General features: G+C 39.5%; 1 protein-coding gene across 1 annotated transcript; it reads right to left on the reverse strand.

Annotated features, from left to right (window-relative positions):
* LOC146316491 (F-actin-capping protein subunit alpha-2) lies at positions 1-26174 on the reverse strand. Its single transcript, XM_084733852.1, has 10 exons — positions 26065-26174; positions 10710-10773; positions 8775-8826; positions 8313-8376; positions 5796-6002; positions 4052-4131; positions 2345-2423; positions 1964-2035; positions 1778-1840; positions 1-669 (listed from the first exon to the last, which is right to left on the reverse strand). Exons 1-10 carry the CDS (start codon positions 26146-26148, stop codon positions 529-531), a joined length of 906 nt encoding a protein of 301 aa, XP_084589978.1. The 5' UTR covers positions 26149-26174; the 3' UTR covers positions 1-528.

The raw sequence follows: 26174 nt of genomic DNA on the forward strand, positions 1-26174 counted from the left end.
TTGACCGTATGGGACATTAACCGTGAAGTGAAGGGAGTCGTTCTTTTCAGCCAAATATCCAAGCTCTTTTGTAAATGTGGACAAAATTCTCCCAAAAAATGATTTGTTTCACCACCATTGCAAATTCAAACCGTTTTTTTCAGCAGGTCAAATAAAAGGCGTGGTCTCACTGACACAATAAATATTGCACACGTGATACTGTATTTTATAAGGATGTTTTTGCATACAAGTGCTCCCTTTCCTATGTCTTGTAATATTTCCTCAAGTTATATTTTCCCAAATATGATTATCTTAGATTCAATATACAGAGGAGTTAACAGTGTCTGTATAAAAACAAAATAACATCGCTAAAAGTAGACATCCAATGTGTAATGTGACATCTGATTGTGAGACCAAACCTTTCTTTGTCCCCGTTTCTCTAATTTCTGTACAAAGACGATACAACTATCCAGTCATGCAACGTTGTTTGGGAGGGGGCGGGGTGGGTGGGTGGTTGGGGGGGCTTGTCTGTTATGTTCTCCATTGTTTTTAAGCATTCTGCATCTCCTTGCCAATCTTGTAGCTCAGGATCTTGTTCCAATCGATCTTGGTGCGTGTCACAGGAAGTTGGCGGCGTAAGGCTTTGAAGGTAGTGTCCGACATGGTCTGGTAATTCTCGTTGATGGCCGTCTGAAGGGAAAGATGTAATGTAATTAAAGAAATTTAAATTATCCATAACCTTTCTGCTGCTAGAAGCAGTTGATGGCTGTCATCACATCCACCATTTGGGGAAGCAGCAGGAGTACTGGTGAAGGAAGATAAGCAACAAACTGTTGTGGATAGAGTCAGCAGCAAAACTTATTTTAGCCACTTAAAAAATAACTATCAGTTTTAGTGTACGTGATATTTAGAATATTTTCACAGCCTTTTCTAGTGAATAACCACTGTTTCATTAGCCAAATATTTGTCTATCCAAACCAACCATGGATGGAGTCTCACAGAACACAGGAACTGCTGGCCTACCTCTGCCTTGCTTTGTTAGTTTGTGTTATTGTGCGACTTTGGTGTTTTAAAAGGTTAGTTCAGACTCACCAAAGTCACACAATATCAGAAACAACACAACAAGCAATAGACCAGCAACTCCTGTGTTCTGCGAGGTAAAATTACTCTTCTTGCCAATGGATTTTGGTTTGGAGAGAGTGATATTTAGCTTACGTAACAGCGGTTTCCTATCAGAAAAGCTTTTTTAAGTTGCTAAAATACATTTTGCTGCTGACCCCGTCCAGAGCAGTGCATTGCTTAGCTTCCACACTGGTACTGCTCCCTGCTTCTCCAAACTAGGGTTGTATCAACTACAATCTACTGTAGGTAATAAACTGACCACTGATAAGTTCCTCATACAACCCACTTCAAATACTCCAAACTGTCCCTTTAAAATAGCCAAGGTTTAAAGTCTTGAGTTTCTTTAAATGAATGGATGGCCATGAACGTGCGCATTCCTCTTTTAAAATATAACTTCCAAATTCATCAGTATGACTGAGTTCTCTATCCATCATAGCCTAAAAACTTGACATCCTGCTGAGTAAAATCCTGCGTTGGAGGTTTGCAGTGTGGAAGTGAAGAATTTCATCATTTAATCTGCCAAGAGTAAAACATGAGCTCCTCATGACATCTCAGTTTTAGCCAAATGACTATTTCAGACCACAGTTTTCAATCAATAAATGAGTAAAATAAAGCTTAATAAAGATAACTGTAATCAGCATATTAAACATAAAATTTATTCTACATTTTTATATACCTGATAGTCGTTCTCTGCAGCCTCCATGATCTTAACAAACTCCTTAGCAGTTGAAGCCTCATTCTGAAAGAAGACAAGACACATAATTTATTTTGAGAGTAGAGGGGAAAATAGAAGTTGCTGCGAGCCCAAAACATCCCACATCTGTCTGTGTGCTCAGAAGAACATGTGTTCAGTTATACTCACAGAAATTGACATGGACTCCTGGACCTCTTTGTGGCTCACCAGCTGAACGTTGCCATCTTCATAGTAATGAACCTGGAATGATTACATGATTAGTTTCCCTTCACTGTCTACATAAAATGTATTCTGTGAGTCAGAACAACAAACAAAACGTGTGTGCAAGACCCAGTGAAATCCCAAGGGTTCTACAGAAACTCCAGAGCACAATAGGAAAATAATATCAAGATGACAAACAGACTCCAGATAAACAGACCTAATTCAAACAGTGAACTCGGTAACACAAACTCAACAAAGTCTTGACGTTTAGAAAGTGACACTACAGTGTAGGCAGAAATGGTTACTAAACCTGATTGTGGTTTAAAGTGGAAGGTTTAAACAAAATACCTGGATTTTCATGATTCCTGCCACTTGAGTGGTGGAAGGGGAGATGGTAAATTTCCATTCTGACCTCCAGCGTCCATTCCTGTGTGGAGAGGAAGAGGAGAACCATACCTCAAACACTGATCAGGGCTCAACAAGAAGGATTGCCCACTTGCCCAGAGCCTCTCAAATATGGAGATTTCCCACTTTTCCTCGTTTTGTATCATATTAAACTGAATATCTTTGAGTCTTAGACTGAATAAAGAAGATATTTAGAGACATCACTTTGGACTTTGAAAAACTGGGATTGGCATTTTTACTATTTTCCGACATTTTATGAATGTTGCAACCCTAGATTTAACATGACAATTACTTTAGTTTTTGTTGTTATTTGATAGAAGGCTATAAATAAAATATTTTGCACAGGGGCAAGTAAAAACTGACTTTGGCCAAGTAGCTGTCGTTTAACCCTGGTCATTACATTGAGAGGGGGAATTAGCTATAAACTCTTCTTGCTTTACAGCAGTGGTTCTCAAACTGTGGGGTGGGTCCCACTGTTGGGGCGAACAACCACTGCAGGGGGGCGTGGAATAACATGGAATGAATTTAAGTTTGAGTATGATTTATGTAGGTAAAATAAAGAAACAAGGCTTAGCCGGTGTTATTGTGTTTACTTTTATTTTAACAAAAAACAGCTAGGATTCCTTGTTATTAGTTGCTTTCCTTGTAATTGTTTATTATAGGTTTAAAAAAAAATGTGTTGTGTGAACTTTTTGCAGCTTCTAAAATGAGGTATGTTACAGGAAATGTCCCCTCACGTAAGCTCAAACTGAACGTGTCACTGTACTGTGTGCTTTTGCTAAAAAGCCCCATGTCTGCTTCAGGAAACAGATAAATTTTACCACACTTCTGTCAGTTGAGAAGATATTAAGATTAGATGTTGTCTTGAGTTTTGTTAGATCCAAAGAGAGATAAGAAACACTCTTTTGAGTTGCTTTATGTCACGTCATGATAAATTAAACATTAACCGTATGATGAGTATACCTGTAAATATTTTAAAAATGTCCATTCAAATATAATGACAGGCACATTATGGACCTTGAGTCAAAACCTGACAGAAAAATATATGATGCCTCTGCTAATTTCAGTTTTTTAATATTATCCATAATCTGCCCTCTAGGTTTCTCATTAAAGAAACATGGCGGATAACAGTGTCAGCCACATACAGGAGCTGTGGGATCATTAACACCCAACAACCCATAAGCCCAGTAAAACCCAGCAGCAAAGAGGATCGGTGCCGTTCTTATCCAATTAGATTAACCCGATCAGAAACAGCTCAGCAACGCTTATGAGGACCAACACTCTAATGCTCCGGAGTTAAGTGCCAATTAAAGTAATGCCTTTGAAGCATCTTGCACATATCAAACAACATTTCAGGCTTTTTAGCCTTATTCAGTGTTTCTACATCTTTTTTAAATTAAGTTTGATTTATATACCACCGCTGGGAATTCTACAAGCCCTGTTGGTTGTTCTGAAAAAGAAGAAAATCGTGCTTTTAAGTATAAATGACTGTCATCTTTACTCTGTCCCAAAACTGGAGAGGCTCTTCTGGAATCAAACAGTTCCCCTTAGAAAAATGTATATATCAAATGTCACAGATCCCAGGGTTGAAAAATGAAAAAGAGAGAATTAAAAATCACACTGAATATTAAGAAACTGTCTCAAACATACCAGAAGTTTTTTGGTTGAAACTGATGGCACTCGATGCACACAATGATGGTTTGATGTCCGTCAATAGTTTTCCCATAAATCTGAAAAGAGAAGAAAAAAAAAACATTTAACATGCATGGAACATTTCTTCTCACATTTATCTGCTAGTTAAAGGCCCCCTTCCTAAGTTCTTCTTTTCTGCTGTACATGTGAAGCAACTGAATGAGACAGTGGTTTGTGGTGAAAAGCTCTGAAGATTTAGCTCATGCTGAATATAAACAACCTGTTCAGTGGTAATTTGGCAAACCACAAACTGCAAATTCACAGTCGTGAACTCTTCTGTGTCGGCAACTGAACTTTACTGTTCACTTTGCATTAACAAAATAAGTAGCAGGACAGAGGCTTTAGACAGGAGACTGCAGCCATTTCTAAATACAATTACTTCCTGCTCTGTACTGGGTAGGTTGAAATAACTGCTTATTCTAGTTTTCTTTCTGTCTTTACTCACTGTGAACCTTAGATAAATAAATGGAGATAATAAGGACTGGTACATGGTGTCAGTCAAATGAAAGAAAGAAATTAAAGTCTAGTCACATAACATTTGATATAACCCAAATACTTTTTTACAGCTAACAACCCCACATTTTAACTAAGCATGTCCTTGTGATGTTGTGTCATGGATCATCTACAGAGCAGCACTCTGGATCTGGAGAGGATTGACTGACTTGCTTAACAACTATTGGTGGATGCTTGGTGGGAGCTTTGTAAACATATTGCTATTTAAACTGTTTTAACACAAAAATTTGTGTGAATATGCAGTGTTTTTTGCAGGTAAACCTGCTAAAAATAGTTGATTGTCTCATTTCCCATTGCTAGTGGACAAGTTTGTCAAGTTTTTTTTTTGCTGAAAAAAGTGTTAGTAAAGAGTAGAAAATAGCATTGAGGCTAGTTATGGTGGTTACTTTTTAAAAATCTTTTCATAGCAAACACTTGTAAGACCTCCCTGTGCGCATTTGAGTGCGCATGCATGAGAGTTGTACACTAGCATAATTAAATACCAAATAAGGCTACGCTTCCTGCCCCACATGTCAGGAAGTGTTCATTCATGAAAATGGCAAGAGTAAAAAGAAGAACTTTACAAGTTCGGAGTTTGAAGTCCTGCTTTTAAAGATTTCTAAAAGAAAATCTGTCATTTTAACAGTGGAATTAATCAGAAAATGAGAAAAACTAGTGCTGTTAATGCCGTGTTACCTGAGGGTCGGGCTGTCACTGAACGGAAGAAAAAATGCCTCGATATGAATATGGCTTCCAAGAAGAAGAGAAAAAAAGAACACGCCACAGCAAGGTGATCGATGGACGCAATGGGAGGAGGGGGTCAAGGGGAAGTTTCCATCACGGAGATAGAGGACAGAATATGTGAGGATGTTCCCAGGGACAGTGACTTCTTACACTTGTATGTGAAGATATATGACCAATATATCTAACTGTAGGTAATAATAAATCATTAATTTAATGAAGACTGGCTTTATGTGAAAATTTACTATAATAATTTGAAATGCAGTCAAATAGGATAATGTTGACATGTCTTCAAACTAATGAAAATACAGTCATGAGTGAAAAACCTTGGTTGTGACCCCTACAACAGGTCTATATATGGTCACTTAATGTAAAGCACATTGTGTTGCCCTATGAAATGTCTTATATAAATAAAGTTTGACTTTGCCAAAGCAACATCATTGTGGTTATGTAGTATGGCAGGACGTACGGTGCAGACTCCATTGGGATAGTGCTCCTTGACGTAGGCCCTGACAGCAGAGTCCACAGCGCTCCTCCAGCCCTCCAGGGAGCCGTCGACGTCATGGGGCCGGGGGTCACTGGCCTCCTTCCTCAGGTGGTCGAACTTGAAGGAGATCTTGTTCTTGGGGTCCAGGACCCGACCGTTCCCAAGGTCACCATGCTCTGTGATTAAGACCTGGGAAGAATGGATAGAGAGAGTGAGAAAGAAGGACAAAATAGGAGTGTAAGAGCAAGAGAGCAGGTGTCAGGAGAAATGAATGGAAGCCAGACAGGCAGAGTAGTAGTGAGTAAGGAGAGGTGAGTAAGACAGGAACAAGAAAACCAGATGGCAGAGGACAGGAGATTTTGTGGAAAGGGAGAGAAAAATCAAGAAATTAATTAAAAGGATGCAATGACAGGACAACAGAACAAAAGAAGAAAAAGGAGCAAGGAAGACAGGACAGACATCAGTATGAACTTTCCATCTGCTGTCTTCCTCCTCAACACTTCGCTCAGCCTGCTGGGTATCAGACAGGGGAATTTCAACCCGTGATGTGGCAACAGAGGGACATGATGACATCTTTACATAAGACACTGCAATCATTACTGAAGTGAACACACAGACTTTCATTCACCACCATGTTCAGCCTTCAAAAACTCACAGACAGCGAGCACAGTGACATTAAAATGTTTGCCATCTTGTTTCCTGTGGAGCAAAGGAGAACACTGGGACTTGTTTGATCCTTTAATCCGATCCCCCTTCTCTGATTCAAAGCCCATGAGACCATAATATCAGTGCAATAATAAAAACTGAAACGCCTGTTGCTTTGCCTGCTTCTGTGTCCCTTTATGATGCTGGTTATCTTCTTTTGTTATTGGCTCTTTTTCCACTGTTTTGACATAAGTAAAGCACAGTGGGTTACACTGTTGTATGAAATGTGCTTTACACTGAATATAAATTTGAATGTGAATCTGCTCTGTGAGAAGAAATCTCTTTGGCCTTGATCTTTTGTTCAATTTCAGATAAGATGTGGTTTACAATAACGGTCTCACGATCTTGACTCTTGTTTCATGTTGTGGTAATGCACTATTGCCAAATGAGTACAAACAAACACGATGGCTGTCCATTAACCTGGGGGTTTTACTGTTGGTTTGCAGAGTGACACATCTGACTGACTGACTCACATGAGTATAGTTTATAAACTACCCGTTTATCTCAGCTAGAGTTACACTTGGCTGAAATGATGTGTTTGCAGTTCATTCAAGATGAGATAATGGTTAAAATCAACCCACTTCTGTACCCATCACGCATAAACTTACACACTTGACCTTAAGGCAGCAATACGTAGCAATTACACCAAAATGAATACAGCAGTCCAAATACAAATAGAGCTGGAGCCATAGACAGTATATTAAATAGGCTGAAATGTTATCTAATATACAATCTATGGTTGAAGTGAGTTGTTTCCCCTTGCCCTCTCCTTCCCAGACTCAAGGAAGCTCAGGCAGGCTGCAAAAACACTACAGGAGGACAAGACGAGCGCAACATTGTAATCTGGCAATAACAAGCAATGACTATTCCTACACTCTGTCACTGTCACTGTAAAGCTAAACCCATTATCCTAAAAAAAAAAAAGCCTACATACTCTGGAACTGAAGTTCAGTGACTGCCTGTCTCACTGCCTGCAAGACTCCATTAACATATTGCTCAGTTTAACCTTTGTAAACATTTACTCCTGCTACAAGATTAGTAATGATTTCCTACGACTCATAAACAGACACTTACTCATTCAGCCAACATTCGGCATTAATTTAAACTCTATTTAATATAAAACGGGCAAACTAAAATAGTTAGTCCAGCCCAGAAAATAAAAGGACAAAAGCAGCTGTAGTGTTGTTGTCAGAGAAGTGAGTATTTCAACTTAGCATGTTTCCTTGATGTCTGGTGACACATCATGGTCATTTCAGATTTACTGCAGAAAATATATTATAGATCTCTTAATGTTGAAATCTAGTCATTGTAATGAATGAAGTTGTTGTTATTGTAATGTGAATATGCTCTGTCTTGTAACTGTGTTTTATACTACAGTTTGTTTGTCTTTTTAGCAGTGAAGTTATTTTCTGTTTCCTGCCGAAGCACAACAGATGGGCTCATGGCTAACTCTAGTACAGCAAAGAAATTGTGTCTTGTCTCTGTCAAATGAACAAATAAACAAGTACTTCTCGCATGCCAAAACTATTAAGGAAACATCAGTACATAAAATATCACATTATTAACTGAGGTGTCCTGATGGGGTGGTAATGCATGCGGCAACAACAGACTCTCATGTGACACGAACTGAATGAACATGTTTGAGACAACTGTGCTAAATAGAGAGTGTGGGGAGCAACAGGAAAGTGGCAGAAATTAATCAGTTAGCAGATTCAGTCCCATGATATCATCCCACTTCATTTTGCCTCTGAACTGCGACTAACACTTCGGGTCTGAGCTGAAACATAAACTCACCTGTTCTTCGTAGCCCTCGACTTTCACCGGGGTAAACTGGTCCAAGTTGTACTGTGCAAATGCACTGCAGAGAGAGACAAGATGTTACTTCATACATATACATACACTTCAAATGCAGTACTTTGTCCAAACATATTTTCTAGGCTGGCCTGAAAAAAATCTGTCAATATGATAAATAGTGTGGGTGTTTGTGCAATATGGATGATAGGACTAAAGCCATACTCTCTTTCTCTTTAATTTTCATTGACTGCAAGATCAAATTTAAAAAGTAAACAATGCAGACACAAACATAAAATCCAGCTGACAACTGCCTGTGTTTTGAGATCAACATTGTCCTTTTATTTGTCAAAAAACAGAAGCAGGATGACAGTGGGTCTGTTTGAACCGTAACCCATATTTGTCGTCATACTTTACGAGTCTTTTTGAACATTTTTCGAGACCTGGAAAAAGTGCAAGACTTACTTTGCAGCACCTTCCCTGAGAAGATTGTCATTGTTGAGCAGCAATCGCACATCTGAGGAGAAAAATGGTGAGATAATGAGAGAGGAAGCGGGAGAGGAAAACGAAGAGGAGAGAAAAGAGTACAGGTACAGCAGATCAGCACTGTGACACACACCAACACAAAAGACAAAGCCGCCTGCAGTCAGTCTTTGCAGCGTTTATGCCAGGGGAGTGAAGCAGACATGGTAAATTAGCTCAGTGGAAAAGGCTGTAAAATCAAACAGAGATGAAAGAGGACAAAGTGGCAAGAGGGGACTGTGTTTTAGTGTGTGTGGCTGTCAGGCTGTGATAAGAGGCAGACAGACAGCCCGCCGGCGCTCCTCTAAGGTGACGACATTTATTGAGGCAGGACGAGGCTTTAACGATGCCAAAACACACACACACATGCACACGAAAACACACACACACACACACACACACCCACACACACACACACACACACAGTCTCTCTCTCGAAGGGCACTACTTTAACAGTGTGGTGTCAACACCGGTGCTGCAGGGGTGAACTACAATTTGGCCAAAACATCAGTTTCATGGTGCTCTACAAGTGGCCACAGAGCTGTGATGGGTAACATATGAACAGGAACTGTTTCCATATCAGCTCCTGTTCAGTAATTGTAAAAACTGCTTTAGAGAGAGCGCTGTGAAAATTAGCCCAGTTTCCCAACAATGAACCTGTATCTAATGAGCAATTTTATAATGAAAAAATGTTTTTTGTATTTCAATTTCTAACTTTGGCACCACCATTTGGCAACATCAAATATGACACTGTGGTAGGAGTCAACGCAATGCAGGCTGAAATACTGCAGAACAGTGTGAAAGTCAGTAACTTTTAGTAATCAGTGTTTTCTTGACAGAAATTTTCAGAAATTTGAAGAGGTAAAACATTTGTTTCCACAAGGCAGAGGAGGGATCAGTCTGATTCATCTTCACCCCACAACCTCTTGCGAGTTCAAAACTACAGCAGTCAGTGCATCTATTTCCATACGCCTCCAGTGACCAAAATAAACTTTTGGTTTAACTGCAAAGGATCCCTGAACCTGAAAAACCACGAGACTAAACACCAACCCTAGTTACCAGTCGATTCATGTATCAAATCAGATAACTCATTATTTCAAAAACTGTTCACTTTGATACAGTGGCTTGTACATTTTTAGGCAATTAAAGTTCAATCTATGGGGTGATAGTCTGAATAAAAACAACAAAAAGTACCTGGTGGGTTCTCATGAGAAAATAATTAACTCATCATTGCAGGAAAAGCAGAAGTGTAAGTAATAACTAACAATGGCTTCATTCCACATAAATATTCTAGTGAGCCATGACATGAACTGGCATGCAGAATACCTAAAATGGAATACAGCCACTATCAATATTATTACTTACACCTGCACTGGGCAAGTAAATCATCTATTCTGCACTATTGTCAGGCTGTTTGTTCTGCTGACATGCAAATTATCTCTGAAAACTATTGTCTACAGCAAAACAGTACTTGGGGGTTATGACAAGTTAATAAAGCCAAAAAAAAAAACTGTTTTGTTTCTATGTCAAAGTGTTGCTCAAGAGAGGGTGTTGGGAGATTAAACCCTATATTCATATGGTCAGTTTAATTTAAAAAAAATAAAATCACATTTTTTTCATAATGAAAGCAAGGTTTAATGTATCTTTGGCTATTTTTCCGGTATTTAGATAACTGACAGTAGAGAGATGACAAGATAATGGTGGGAAGAGGAGGAGGGGCTGGATCTTTGTTGCCCTCTGGCCCCAGGGCAAAGATGCTGACGATAAGGACAACTAAACAGAGCCTGTTATAAGCAACAACATCACACTTTCACAAGCCAGAGATTTTTCACACTAAAAATCACACATTATATAGAGGAAGAGAAACAGTGTATTCACCATTGAAAACTTCGTTGAACTCTCCTGGCGGGGCATGGATGACAAAGTTAGCTGCTATGCGTACCTGCAAACAAAAAACAGACACAAAAAATATTAACATGATGAATCGATCTGAGGCTACACGCTACATTTAGGTTTTTTATTTATTACATATTTCCAGAGCTGCAAAGATTGATTATTAATTGACTATTAAATGGGCAGCATGGCGGTGCAGTCATTAACACTGTTCCCCTCACAGAAAGAACGGACAGATTACGAATCCCCCAGCTGGCCGAGGGGCTAGGGAGTTCTGGCTGGGGCAAGGATTTTCTGTGTGGACTTGGCATGTTCTCCACATGACTACATGGGTTCTCTTCCGGTACTCCCGCTTCCTCCCATAGTCCAAAGACATGTGGGCTAATAGGTTGACTGGTGACTCTAAATTGCCCGTAGGTGTGAATGGGAGTATGAGTGGTGTAGACAATATAGACAAAATCAAACAGCACAATATTTTTGACCAAATACCTCAATATTGGGACAACATTATAATCATCAGTATCATGTGGATAAAATGACTAAGTGGGTAAAGGCAAATAAACAGCATAAACAGTCTGGTAAGTTCAGAAAATGTCATCACTTTACTGTAACGCAACCCTTAAAACCAGGAAAAGACAACACTTATGCCATATTACAATAACGATACTCAAAATCTAGGACGATATCTAAAAATAATTGACAGAAAAATTAATAATGAAAATAATCGTCAGTTGCAGCCCTATATATTCCTGCTTTATTTCTCATAATTTGTATTAGACAGGTCTTGCTACTCCCACCAAGAAACCAACTTGTTTTTTTTTTTAAATCATGGAAAGAAGTTCTGACCCCTTTTCAAGTCTTCTGAAGTTTTAGCTCAACCTAGTGCTGCATTCACTGTAAGTACACCAATCTAATATCTAAAATACACAATGTAAACACTCAATACATGTCTGCAATGTGGCCAACAGAGGGTGTAATGTTACTGTGCCACTGTTTTGGAGGGTGGAGTGATACAGTTCACTGTCTCTCTCAGTCTACAGCTCAACTGAACAGTCATTTTTCCCCTTCCTCACTTCTCTTCTGCACCACAACACTTCCTGTTTCCAGGTCACATGTCAAACTGACAGCAAGACAACGGCCCCTCCCTCCCCTGCATGGTTCACAACCATATAAGGACATAAAAATGTGCTGAGGACTCTAGTACACATTCTCTCTCTTGCACCCTACCTCTATATTTCTCCACCTCTCTCTATCATCGGCAGGGTTACAGTGGCCCAGCCAGGTTCCCCCTAGTCTCACAAGCTGGTGTATCAGAGAAGGTGCTCGTATGTATGTGTGTGACAGCGTGTGCATGTGTGTGTTTGTGTGTGCGTGCGTCTGTCCCCCGGGCCCTTATTAGCAGTGTGTGTATACAAGTGCTCTGGCACTGGCACAGAGCTGCAGATTGATTCTTGCTAATGAGCGACGCTGAGAGAAAGGAAGACACTTGGGGAGGAACGTGTGTGTGTCTGTGTGTGTGTGATGTTGAGATCAAAGTTTATCTGCATTCGTCTAATCCTCTGTCATGACATGGTCATGACCCACTTATGTTGAATGATCTACGATTCCTAACACAATGGAGGTGTGTGCACTTGTGTGAATGCATGTCACATACACACACTTTGTTAAACAGCTGGTGGAAAAGTCTGTTTGTGTTTGTGACTGGAAATCCCTGTGGGAAGAGTAATTTGCATTGGGTCTCCCTCGTTACACTGGGCGGCAGAGTAAACAGACTCTCCATATGCAGAGTGCACCTCCTCAGATCTGTGACATGGACTGATGTGAGGTTCTATTTTGGTTTTATTTAACAACTTTTGGAACAGGCCCTGATGACTGAGGTTGTAACTCAAAAATGACAGTTGTTTGTTTTAAGCTCACTTACTTAAACTTGAGGAATACGCAATATGTCTTAAACCCCACATGTCAATATTCAGTTTTCATTATTCTTTTAGTCACTGGTTGAGTTACGGTTTCATTTATGTCTGTTTGCACTCACTTATATATATTTTTTGCATTGTAAACAGTATGCATTTGGAATTTGAACGCTTGGCAATTAAAATAATATATATTCTATGGTGCATGAATCCGTTTTTTTTTGTAATAACACTTCTCTCTACTGTCCAAGATACCTCATCTTTGTGTCGAAGGTGCTATTTCGGGCAGCCTTAATTTCAAGTGATGAATAGAGGACTTAAGAAACCATACCACCTGTCAGAATGCCAGGAAAACTAGAGAGAAAACTCTTCTACAAAAAAAAACATAAAATGCCTCCATTATCACATGTATCTGCCACTGTTGTGGCAAGATTAGGTGTACAATTAGGGTTTACAAATGACAATATAAACCAAGATCACTAGTTCAAGTATCTGAACTCTCTCTATGCCCAGATCTGGTTTCAATAAGGTCTATTAATAGAGTTTAAGCTCAGTAGGGCCAGTCATCACTGCTGAACACTGGGTGCACAGTTTCATACTCAAAAATAACAACATTATACTTTGCTTTTTGATGTTTTTCTTACTCAGGGTCACTGGGGGCCAACCCAAGATACCTCTGGCAAGAGACAGGGTACACCCTTTACAGGTAGCCAGTCTACTACAGGGCTTAACATGCACAAATACAGTCAGGAAATTTAGTTTCCAATTTACGTGCCTCAAGACAGAAAGGTCATGAAAAAAATCTGAGCAGGTCACTCTAATAACATTTCAGAAAATTTTTGTCCACACTGATTAGAACAAAGGTCTGGTTTAAACAATGAATTCCCATAAACAGTCTGGGTGTTTGATATAAAATTTGATTTCAAAACACAGAACTGGCTTAAATAATGTGGCCACAAATATTTTAACACTGCTTTGAACAACTGTATGAACTTGCACAATTACCTGTGTAGCGCCCAAAGCAAGGGAGAGACAGGTGAAGACAGAAATGGAATGGACAGGGATGGCTTTACAATCACATCTGTCAGAAAAGCCATGCTAACTGTTTTAAGTTGTGTGGAGAGGAGAGCAGAGCAGAAGCCAAGGGAGTGTGATGTGGTTTAAAATGAATCACTGACAGGAGAGGAGGAGAAGGATACTCCATTAGTGGATTATGAGAGAGGCATTGACTGTTAAAAGCTAGTTAAGAACAGGGTAATACTTCCTCTTCTTCTTCCTCTAAGTACCTCAAACCAGTTCTACTAATGCACTGAGACAACAGCCTACATCCTCCTATGACAATTCAGTCATTAAACATCAAATAAAACCAAATATATTAACATTTTTTACCTTTTCTTGCAGGTTGTTTACAGGTTATATATTTTCCATCTTCCTGGTTGCCTGCCCTGTATTGTTATGGATAGAGAAACTAATTATAATTCTAGTGCTATACAAATTGTAAGATGCTGCTGGGTAGCAAGATGGTACAGTAAGCAGTGAAACCACAAACCTGTTGGGCAGACAAGAGGAAACAGTGTGCTCTACCAGCTTTCAACTGCAATGTAATCTACACACTGCCCTCCAAGAGACAGAGAAAATGAAGAAAATTATCAATAAAATGAATGAAATAGCCTAACTTTAGACACTAACTTCTAATCTACTTTGAGATATCTTGTTAACCACCAGAAAAACTGAACCAAAGTCATGTCCTCCTTTGCAGATGTAATTACTCTAAAGTGGCAATGTGAATGTTGAGCTGCAAGGTTAAATGTTCTTTCCAGTGGCAGTCTGGTACGCTGGGACACAGGCTACTGGGACACTCTGGAGCTCTGAGACCTAGTTTTGAGCACCACCGCCACCGTGGTACATGAAAGGCTGACTTCGAGGCAAAGAGTCTCTGTGGGGAATTTTATTAACTAAATCAAAGTTCTCCAAGCTTGCTATGGTATCAGATAAACATCTCCAAGTAGTCTGATTTAGGGATGGGAACTGATATGATTTTATTGATGCCAATGGCATCAATTCTGCTTATTGGTCTTGATCAGTTCCCTTATTGACTCCTGATCCATTTTAGTCCTGACTTGTGTGTGACAGTGCTGATCCTAAGGTGTATTAATATATCAGTGCTATAATCTTAACATAAAATTGACCCTTCAAAATAAAATCTGCAGTGATGACGGTAATGACCTCAACCCCATGGCAGGAATCACATGACTGTGGTATTGCAGTAATGCTGGTATGTCTATTTTTTTGGAATTTTTGAGTCAGACAACTATCAGAAAGTGAGGGGTCTCTGACTTTTGGAGGGAGCTTTTTGCTGGACAGCAGCACACCATTCTCAGCCTCCTGACATGGCAAACCAACCCCACAGATGAACAAATATCTGAACAGTGTTATGTGTAAACTGCAGGAATACCTGCAAACTTATTTTACCACCTCAGCCTCTCCCACCCTTTGGAGTACACATGTTGTCTGTCACAACCTCCATGATCAGTAGTTATCAATATCTTCCAATATGAAACTTTACTATCATGATAGACTGTATCAGCTATGTCACCCAGGCCTAGTGTTTTTATTAAACAGTCGGATTCCCCTGGTCCGCGACAGTTCTAAGCCGGCTGGTCGATCGCCGACCGCATTTTCATTTAGGTTTTCTGCTAAGTCTGCCTGTGTGACAATAATGTTACCATAACATAGAACATGTACCCTCAAACAGACATGCTGCAGTTGGGAATCAGTAGCACGTGTGCATAGAGTGTCAGATACACGGCATTCCTGGAATTTCAGCACATGTTGCAAAGAGAGATGTTTCAGCATATGGATAGGGTTCCACCCTTACTTGAAATTATCGTTTTACAGACATTACAGCTAGCACTACTGTCAACTTTCTTTGTAAAATGAACCCACACTTTGCACCAATTCTTCCTCTCTGCCTTGGCTCCTTCTTTTTGCAAGTTTCCAGCAGCGCAGATGTAAGGTTTTGCAAAGCACAACTGTAAGAAAAACATCAATGAAAGGAACTGATAAGCTGGAATGCATATGATGGATCAGATGATTTGGGACAAATTCTCAGTGGTTCTAGTTCTTCATTCTCATCCCTAGTCAAACTAATAACGGTGGCCTGGTGGCTCAGTTGGTACAGTGTGTGCCCCATGTACCCAGGGTGTGTGAAAATACCAAAAACAAAAGAAATTGCCATGGGCATTTTCTCTTGTTTTTGGCATTTTCTAGACATGTGTCGTTATTTTTTAGCCACAGCCATTGTGTTGTTTCGGTGCTAGTATTTAAAGTGTAATACTTAATTTCTACAGCATGATGAGGCTTGACTTGACTCACTTGGAACCGTTCCTTTTTGGTTCTCCATTGGCAAAAGTTGTAGATAGTACCAGGTATTCTTTTGGTATCACCTTAGTCAAGGTTCCAAGCAAGCTGAGCCGATACTTAGAGGTGGAGTGAAAACACTAAAGATCACTGATCAGTCAGAAAGGAATATCACTTGAGTCATCACTTGTGCAACACCGAGTCGTCTTGTTGTCTGCACCCTGAAGATAGAAGATTTTCAAAGGTCTCCTGTTTTTTTTACAACAGCCTTTTCTGGAACAAAATTTGTCTCCATCCTGTGACAAACAGCCAAATATCAAAAACCAGGAACATCATCCCTTTAATATCATCCATTAGTCTTGTGTTTGTGAAGATGATGTCAAGGCAGTCTCACATGGCGTCGGTATGATGATCAGCTAATAATCCTGCTTACATTGAGGGGGTACTATCTGCAGTGTAAAACAACATTGAGAAAGATACCCGTTAACAAAACTTCAGTCGAGTTGAGGCGAGCTCTACTATGTAGTGAAAACAAGGATTAATATCAATATATTGGAGTGAGTAGAGTGAGTGCACAGCTTTGTAAAGTGCTGTTGAGACATCTTTGCTTAAACACATGAACATCTACAAAGCTTTGTACAGTTGGGGGAAACAGACGGACTCACTGCAGTTGGGTCACTTCACAGGAACAGAGAGACATCAAGCAAGGCCGACAATTGCTGCCCTGTGTTTTTGTGTGTGAATGAGTGCTAGCTAAATATGACTCAATCATAGTCATTGTCAACATAATCTTGGACAAAGTCTTTTTTTAATGTAAATAAGGGCTTTTAATCACCCAGAGTCAACTGGCTTATCTTTCTAAGGATTCTTAGGGGGTGGAGGCTGAGGAGCTGGCATGCAGGCATGAGCTAACCAAGAACAGACACAAACACAAAGAACATGGGACATAGGCACCCCCTGTAGCGTGGGATCCTCGTGTCTTTGTGCACTCTTGGCCTAGACACCAGCTGGCCTCTTTTCTTTCAAGTTGCTCACTGTATATTCATCCTCATATTACCCAGCAACCCCTCCTTTCTTTGCAACAGACACTTCCACTGCGCTTTCCCAACACCAACTCAACCCTCCACCCTCTCAGGGAGTGCCCTTTCTTAATCCCAAGTGACACCCACTGACACTGAAACCACATTTATCCTAATCCAGGCATCAAAATCGCCTTATCTTGCCAATCCAGATCCATGAAAATAATGATAATAGTAAAAAAGCACAGCAGGAATAAACTGAGGCAATATTTTGGCCTGTGGGCATTTTAAGCTCCATCATCTCCCTGAGTTTGATCCCCTTCTCTGGCATGCCTCCATTTCAATATCCTAGATAGAAGGGGAAAAGCGGGTCCTGGCGCCTTGAAATGCTACAGCATAGAAAGGGCCAAATTTAGAGGGAAACTAGTCTGATATGGGAGAATATTGGGGGGTTGGGTGATGGGCTGGGGTGTAGGTGCAGTAATTTATGAATAATAAGTCTCTACTGCGATGGCAAAGAGAGGAGGAGGACAGTCAGGCAGCCGTAGGCTAACTAGAAATGTTCCTCTGCTAATCAAAATGAGGAGGTGGTAGCTCAAGATTAAACTGAAGAAATAACGACAAACATCCGTGATGCTCATGACTTTTTTCCCCCCCCTCAATTTTATACCAGCACCGTGCCTTACATTCACTCAGGTTGACACAGTGCCACCTGCTCTACTGCCTTAGCTTGGGGGTGTCATATCAGTGGTCCTGTTAACCGAATATCTTCCATGATTGGTCAAATTTTTTTAAACAATCATGAAAAAATCTGGGGAAAATCAGTCATTTCAACAGATTAAGACAGTGAGAGCGATCTATCATAGTAATTGGTTGTTTCAGTTGCAGTGAGGAGAGATCACCTTAAGCAATACAAGAGAAAGAGAGAAAAATCCTTATCAAAATAATCACAAACTTGCTACAGGGAAATAATTTATTTCCAAGTTAAAAAAAAATATATAAATCCATGAAGGGAGGGAGAAGATCCAACAAACTATTTACATATACAGAGATCTGGAGGGAAAAAGTGAGAGAAATGCTCAAACCTGTCGGCCCCACACACCACATCTGACACAGCTCAAGATGGACCCTGACACCGTTGGCAGAAGAGCCGTGGACTACATTACTCTCCGCAGCATGCGTGGAAAAGAATTAGAATACAATATTCCAATATATTTCTCGCCTTTCCCCTGAAGGTCTGAATGAGTAGCTGTTGCCAGTCAATTTTTAGAAATAAAAGCGCTAAGAGTGTCAGAAAAGCAGCTGAATATAGCAAAAAAAGTTGGCAACACTGGGCTTAATAAATACAATGAGGTTGATAAATGAGATGAAGAAAGAAAGATTTATACGGTCAGTGTCTCTGTTCATCTTTTCTCTCCATGCCTTAATAAATGCATCATCTGCACGTTTTTTTCTGCATATTACATGTTATTGTGATTGAGTTGTTTTTGAAAATTAAATGCTATGAAATTAGTTATGCATCATTATCATTTAAAAAATGAAAATTAAGATGACAGGTAAAAATAGATGGCAGAATTTTTACAACCCTGTACATCAAAATGACAGGCAACAAAAAAACCTAACGCAATCTCTGGTTCACATGTCATGCCAGTGATTTTGCAAGCGGACAAAAATGGCATTACTAATGACCATTTCAAGTTCTCAGATTGATTTCCTTCCTTACAAGCAGCCACTAGTCTCAATTAATCTCAGCCAAGCATTAATATTTATTTGTGGAGACTTCAAACTTGCTTGTTAATCCATCATAGTGAACATTTTATCATCTTTGTTTTTCTGTCAAAGGTGTGTGACCATATTGAGGTAATGCAGCTGTGGCAATGTGACAGATGCCCATCACAAAATATAAGCAAAAAACAATGAGCCATCTAACTGTTGAGAACAACATGAAACACACACATGCTGAATAGTTTGACAGGGATCAAACTTGCAGTTACCATGACCTTGCAGTTACTGGAGAGACTCACTGTGGCGCATGAATGCTGAACCTGAGTAATGCTGCCTTGTCTACTTTAGATGCGCACATTTGTCACCTTCAGCCTGCACTGCAATGACTTATCTTTACACTGTGCCAGTAAAAGTAGTGTCATTTTACCCCAAGCAGCCAGCTATGCAATATATGGAATATCACTGGCTTACATTACCAGCTCAAGTATGCGAACACCACAGTGTAAAGCCACGGGTCTTAACAAATCAACATTTCACATTTTGTAGGAAACTCCTGGGTCAACCAGGTTGCAATGTGGGTTAAAGCTCATTTTTTACATCTGCTTACTGATTTGAAGTGTTTCTCAAGCTTCTAATGAAACCAATCAACAAAAGTAGCAGCTCTCAAAACTGTCTCCAAGAGAAGAGGGTGAGTTGAAGGGGGCTCCAGCCTATTCTAATCCTTAAACAGGACACCACTTTGGCTCCCGCAAGGTGTTGTACTGAGTGTTCAGACAGAAAAACTTGCATAGTTCTTTCCTCATCTCCTGATCTCTTGCACTGCTGCAGCAGGCACGTACAGACAGCGCTCTTCTGTCTTTGCATTCTTCAGTTTAAGTGAGATGCCACTAACTTTTCAGCATTCAACTCCGCCATAGCCCTATGCTCTAAGACAGCTGTTCACCAGTCAAGCCCTGGGAAAACATAGAGAAACGTTGGGAGTTTCCAGTGAGGGAAGTTTCTTTATGACCCTTCTTGTTTCAAGCTGGAAAATTTTAGAAAAACCCTTTATCAAATGAGGTGCTGTGGTCTCAAGAGTCAAGCAAGTTGGTCTACACTAGACCACATATTTCCCTATCTCCAACCACAAAAAAATACATTTTATCCTTATTTCTGTAATCTACTGTACTATTGGAAATCATTTTGAATATCTAAAGACTGATTAGACATAAATGTTTCTGTCATCCTAATTCTTGTGTAGCTAGATAGGCTTTATTCTATACATGTGATTTAGTGGATGCTTTCACCTTTTATGCCTTACTGTAATGTGACTGCATGTATTATTTACATTGGTGCCCCTAGTAGTATTCAAGCCACTATCCCTAGTACTGTCAGCACTATTTGCTCTGTGCTTACCTTCTCTGACAGTTAAATAAGTTAAGTGACTTGTTATGCTAACTTTAACAGCAACAGTGCCAGTCAAGTCCCAGTGGTTGTCCAGTGCTCCTCTGACAGTAAAAAAAAAAAGAAAAAATCTTTTGTTGAATCAATGCAGGACACATTCAGATGCTTCACTGAAGCACATTATGTACTGCTTACTTACTTAAGAGCTGTCTTTATTCTCTGTTCAGCAACTGCCTTATCACATGTATTGAGGCATCATGATCAACACATAGAACTCCCTTGTTTTTTTTCCTGGGAATCTTTGGAAAACTCCAGGCATGATCTCACACTGTATAAAGAGGGATAGATGCTAATGTTTTTAAGCACATCCCCCACACCTAACGCGCCTTCCTAAAGTGTGACAGTTGTGTTATCAAATATTCCCTTGAGTTGTGATTTTGGATTTCCAGAAAGTATTGTTTCCACGCAGCTTGGGAGGTTGTGAAAACTGGTGAAAAACACAGCAGCACATTATGTCCTTCATTGACCTATATATCGATGGGACAATGTCAGTGGCCCAATATAGTTATAATATATAATAATATATATATAATATAGTTTTTCAGTGCCTTTATGTCATTTTGGACTTTTTGTTTGTATTAAACTGCATAATATCCTGCCTCTATCTGTCACATGTGTTTGATGATCATATTTGAGAAATAATTGCAAAATATTGGCTAATATATCGATACTGGAATTTTTCACTCCCTAATATTGTTGTAAAATAATTAAATGGAGTATCAGTCGAGGTCTAGTCTTTAGATCTGACATATTCCAGCCACTTCCATTCATTCCTAAATTTCTTCATTTCCCACAGGTTACAAATACTTTTTACTGTCATAAAGGAGTAATAAAACCTGAGAATATTCACTTTTAAGAAGCTACAATCAGAAAATTTTGACTTTTTTCTTAAAAAAATGATTACCAAAATTGTTGTCAATTAATTTCATAATTAGTTATTTGATTAATCGTGGCAGCTCTCTGTCAAATCCTAATAAACACTGGGTTTTTTGTTTTACAACAAACCAGTTACAAAGAAATGGTTAAACTCTCACTCTATGGTGACTTACAAATGACTAATTTAAAACTCATCATATCGGCCTACAGAGCCTACAGAGATAAGCGTATGAATGGATATACAGCACATGAGCACCATCAAATCAATAAAGCTTGGGAGAACTAGACTATAAATATACCATCATACTTCCCCTCTCGAAAATAAGCCTTTTTGACAAGATTATGTAGTCTCACCAGTCACCAAACCACTTTTTGCTGACACAAAGGTCTGTGCTTTTCTCAAACAGGAACCACAGCACAGACAGACACCTCAGCTTTTCTTTGAACATATTGCAGCTTCAAAAAGCCAAGCAAAAAAAAAATGAATGTAGATTATTCAGTGGAAGTGGAAGGTACAGCCAAACAAGGTGGGCAGCTGCCACTTGCGTACAAGTTTAGGCTGTGGGTAGTGGATTTGTCTACTCTGTCAATTCATTTGCCATGTACCAGATCCTTATTTCAGGTGTCTTCTTACAGTGACAATCAAGCTGACAGTTCAAATGGTAAGTTGCTTGGTTTCTGATTCTGGCACCTGAACAGGCACCTATGCACAGACAAAGGAAGCGACTGCAAACAGACTGAGTAAAAGCAGTTTCCTGTAATACCCATGTGTGGTTTCTGTGCTGTAATCAGGAAGCTGGCAGGATGGTTCCCAAATGACTCAAAGACTACAAGCAGCACTTGGTGTGGCAGAGAGGAGTCTCTTCGTGCTGTTTAATCATTTACAAATGGTGGAGACTCTAGTATTTCCTGATTAGGGAGCTTTCAGGTCTTTTTCTGGAAAAGCAAAGTCACACTGACAGACACAGCAGGACAGAAGTTTCTCAATCCCGTGGGACACATTCAGGAAGTATTTCACGAAGACAAACTATTTACTGTATTTGACACAGATACAGTCCTATCAAAAAAACAAACGTCCTGGGTTAACTTTTCTAAGGCTACCTATCAAAAAGAATCTCCAAGCTGCTTCTTCCAAAATAGATCAAACAATCGTCACAGTAATGTCAAATCACAGCAAGTGAGAAGCAAGTTTGCAGATTTGTCATTCATCATGAGAAAGAACCATCATCTCAGCGCTAGCCTATGGCTGATAGTTTTGTTGGTCTCTGGCAGGTCACCAAACATCATTTGGGGTTTTCCCTTTATTCTACAAATTATGACTGGCCAGTGAAATAGATATTCAAATCAACTAGTGAATTTTGAAAATATTGCCTGCTGTCACCATGTTAGGCAGATGAAAAAACTCATTTCCTCCCTTTGCAGGTTTTCTCTGTGCTGCACAAAATAGGCTGAGGGGCCCGAGCAGATGGCTGATTGCTCTGAGCTAATGCACCGGAGTGGTCTTAAAAGTACAAAATGCAACTGCGGTGCTTGCATGGAAATGCTGTGCTTTTACCATCACAACATACAGTGAATGGATGCATAATGCAACTCACTTGGTCCCACACCAATCATATTCAGGGAAGGAGATGAACAGCTTCCACCAGCTAAATACTGCATATTAGCTGTGCTTGGTTTTCTACCAGTCAGCCTGGCAGGTTGCCAACCTTCACTCTTTCAGATCTTTGAAATTAAACTGTCTGGTCAACAGTGAAAGTGGCTTGATAACTGTGGAAACCAGTGCGGTTGAAGGTGAAAAGTCCTCCCATCCTTTTCACAGCACGAACATCTAAAGTTGCTAACCATTTTACTACAGTTTCATATTGCAAGTACCTACCTGAAAAAATGATCCATGGTGAGGTTAATATAGGCTAGTACAAATTCACACGTTGGCCACAGTCACCATCACACCATAGCCCTGAAATGAAATGCTTAGCTAACAGCTGATGCCTGTGTGTTGATGAGCATGATGCAGTCACACCCGCGGGTCAATGAGCTGCCTAAACTCCAAAAAACGTATGACTCAGACTGCTGTGGAACAGGAGAAAATAAAACCAGGCCTTGTTCTAACTCTGAATGCTGTATTACATAACCTAACCAATGATCACAGCCATTTATTGAGAAGAATGCTCATCATGGATTACTGTGATATTAACAAACTTGGCAAGAATTCTGTCAGCAAGGTCAGGATAAACACAACACATGGAATCAGGGACACACTAGGGCTGAGTGACAAAATCAAGTATCACAATATTTTTGACCAAACCACTAAATATTGTGATAATATTGCTTGGATGACTATTGATGCTTTCACAAAATATTTTTAGATTTTTGTGAATAATAATGGGTAATAAACATATAATGATTTAGTGGGTAGAGCCAAAGAACAGAACAGCTAGAACAGTTTGGAAAGTTCAGCAAGTCACATCACTTTTCTGTAAAGCAGCCTTTAAAAGACAACACTTAGGCCATATAACAATATCCAGAATCTAATAAAATATCTAGTCTCATATTACAATATTGATTTAATATCGATATAGGGCCCAGCTCCAGCATACATATACCTCCTTGTATGTAAAGCCATTAGGAATAATAGAAAAACAGCGACCATGGCTGTTTTTTTTTTTACGATGCAGTCATTTACTGATTTTGATTGATAACTGATTTTTTGCATTTAATTGAGTTGTTATATTTGCAATTACTAAAAACAGAGAAAATCCAGAAAATCTTCTTATCTGCATTACTGTACTAACACTGCACTGCAAAAAGAAATCATACTGTGATCATTTTGACAGATACTATGATTGTGTTAGGATTCATGATTGGTGGGAATGACCTTTTCTGCATCACAATGTTTATTTTCATTAACAAAATATACTAAAATCACAATGATGTAATTTTTGTTGAGGTCTGTACCAAACAATTATGTTTTCTAACATCTGGGGAACAAGACTCGTAGGCCAGAGCATCTCTGCAGCACTACAGTACTTCATTATAATACTGTTCTGATACAGATATTACCTTTATCAACAAAATGCAGCTTTTGCAATACGGACTTGCCGCTTGGTCATATTGTGATTTTGATGATATTTTGATTAACTGATCATCCCTAATCATTTTTACCAACTGACTGAAAAAATAAAAACAATTATAAAATTGTCAATTAATTGATTAATAGTTTCAGCAGAGGTGCTTCAAGCAGCACTTATATTGATATGTTTCCCAATATGTCAAGCCAAAAGTCAGAACTTCAGTGACACTAGAATTTGCAATCAATTTAACCAAGATAATAAAATAAAATCAACCCATTTAGCAGGATATTCAAGTAAAGGGCAAGTAAGATTTGTGACAGCTGAGACACATGCAGCTGAATGCTCATGTTGTCTCTGGGCTTCGGCTGTGTGCGCGCTCTTTTAAGGAAATAAGGAAATGAGAAAATGAACAGTGCTCAGACTGCAGGGGTGTAATGAGGTATAAAACCTGCTTACAGTGTGAGATTTACTACCTCATTTGCATAACAGTGTTAGGCTACACCATTTTCAAAAGAATAAATGTTGGTGTGAGACTTTTACACATGAAACGTACAGATGACTGCAGATTCTCAACTATGATTGCTCAGTGTAACGTTAAATGTTGGCGGTTGTGGAAAGAGTACTGAAAATCCATACTCAAGTACAAGTACTGTCACATTACTAACATATAACTCAATCACAAGTAAAAGCACTGATTTTAGGAATATATTTAAGTACAAACACAAAGTAGTTGTCTCAAAAACTACTCAAGAGTATTAGTTACTTTTTTGTCCGTTAATGTTTAATGTAGCAGGTATTCAATCAAAGGTTTCTGTTTCTTCAAATCCTTAGTCTGAAATCTGTCCCAACTCATTCTCTGTTCTGCTCAGTGGTCACAGTCACCTCTCCAATTTGTGTGCATTTTATCTTTGAAAATGCTCCCAGTCCATTAATCATTAATAATTTCTACTTTTTGTCTTTTTTTTGTCATGGGGTGCAGTTGTTGTCATTTTCCAATAACTGATTAATAAGCCATGAATACATTTTTAATTGGTTAAAACCTTGCTGCCTATGAAAATGTAGCATTAAATTAAAGATTTGTATATTAATCTAAATTGTACTCGGGACTCAATTATGATTTCAAAGGTAACTACGTCTATTACATAGTGTAATGCATACTTAAGTACGAGTACAAGCACAAACTTGAAAATATACTCATAAAGGTACAAATAACGTCCCAAAAGTGCCTTGTTAAAGTGATTTGAATATTTGTAATTAGGTACTTCCACCCCTGCATCGTTTCCATCATGTCGTTGATCAACTGGAGCTGATAGACCCCACATCTTTATAATGACTGAATAGCTACTTATTAAAGGTACAGTAGTTAGCAAGCTAGCTTAAAGAAAACCTGCGGTATCTGAATTAAATCCTGCTCTGAATGAAATAATCTGACAATCAAGCACTTCCAGTTTTTTAGTGTCACGACTGAAAAGCGGTATCAAACAGCGAGAAGGGCGTGTTAGTAAGTGAAGCTATCTGTTAGCAGGCTATGCTAAACTAACTAGCTAGCGATGTTTGGTGTATGAAAACTTCCATAACACAAGCAACCAGAGACACAAGGCAGAAACGACATGTCCACAAAACGAAAATGGTGCGGGAGGTGAGCTTAGGTGAATTTATAATATGTACACGGCTCCTATTTTGAGTCAGGACCGTACAAGGAGCCTCCGTTTGAGATTCGCAAATGAGCGGAAGTTGAGCTAAAAATAATAAGAGCAGCAGAAGCAGCAAAGGCTGAGCTGAGCTGAGCTGCTGCTGAGGCCTCCGTTTACTCCACATTTAATCACGCAGGTCGACGCCAGGATGCACCGAGACACCGACTCACATGCAGCCCAAAATTCGAGTGCTAACGTCCCCCGCTGGAGTTTATCTAGCGATTGAATTGTCATCTTACCTTTTCCTCGTCGGATAGCTGCTCCTCATGATCCGCCATCTTTTCTTCCGGCACCACCAGCTTGTCAGAGCCCCGTGACGTCATCACATGGGTGGATTCCCAGCTCGGTT

The sequence above is a fragment of the Lutjanus erythropterus genome, chromosome 13 (genome assembly GCF_056507025.1).
Source record: "Lutjanus erythropterus isolate fLutEry1 chromosome 13, fLutEry1.hap2, whole genome shotgun sequence".
Lineage (NCBI taxonomy): Eukaryota > Metazoa > Chordata > Actinopteri > Lutjaniformes > Lutjanidae > Lutjanus > Lutjanus erythropterus.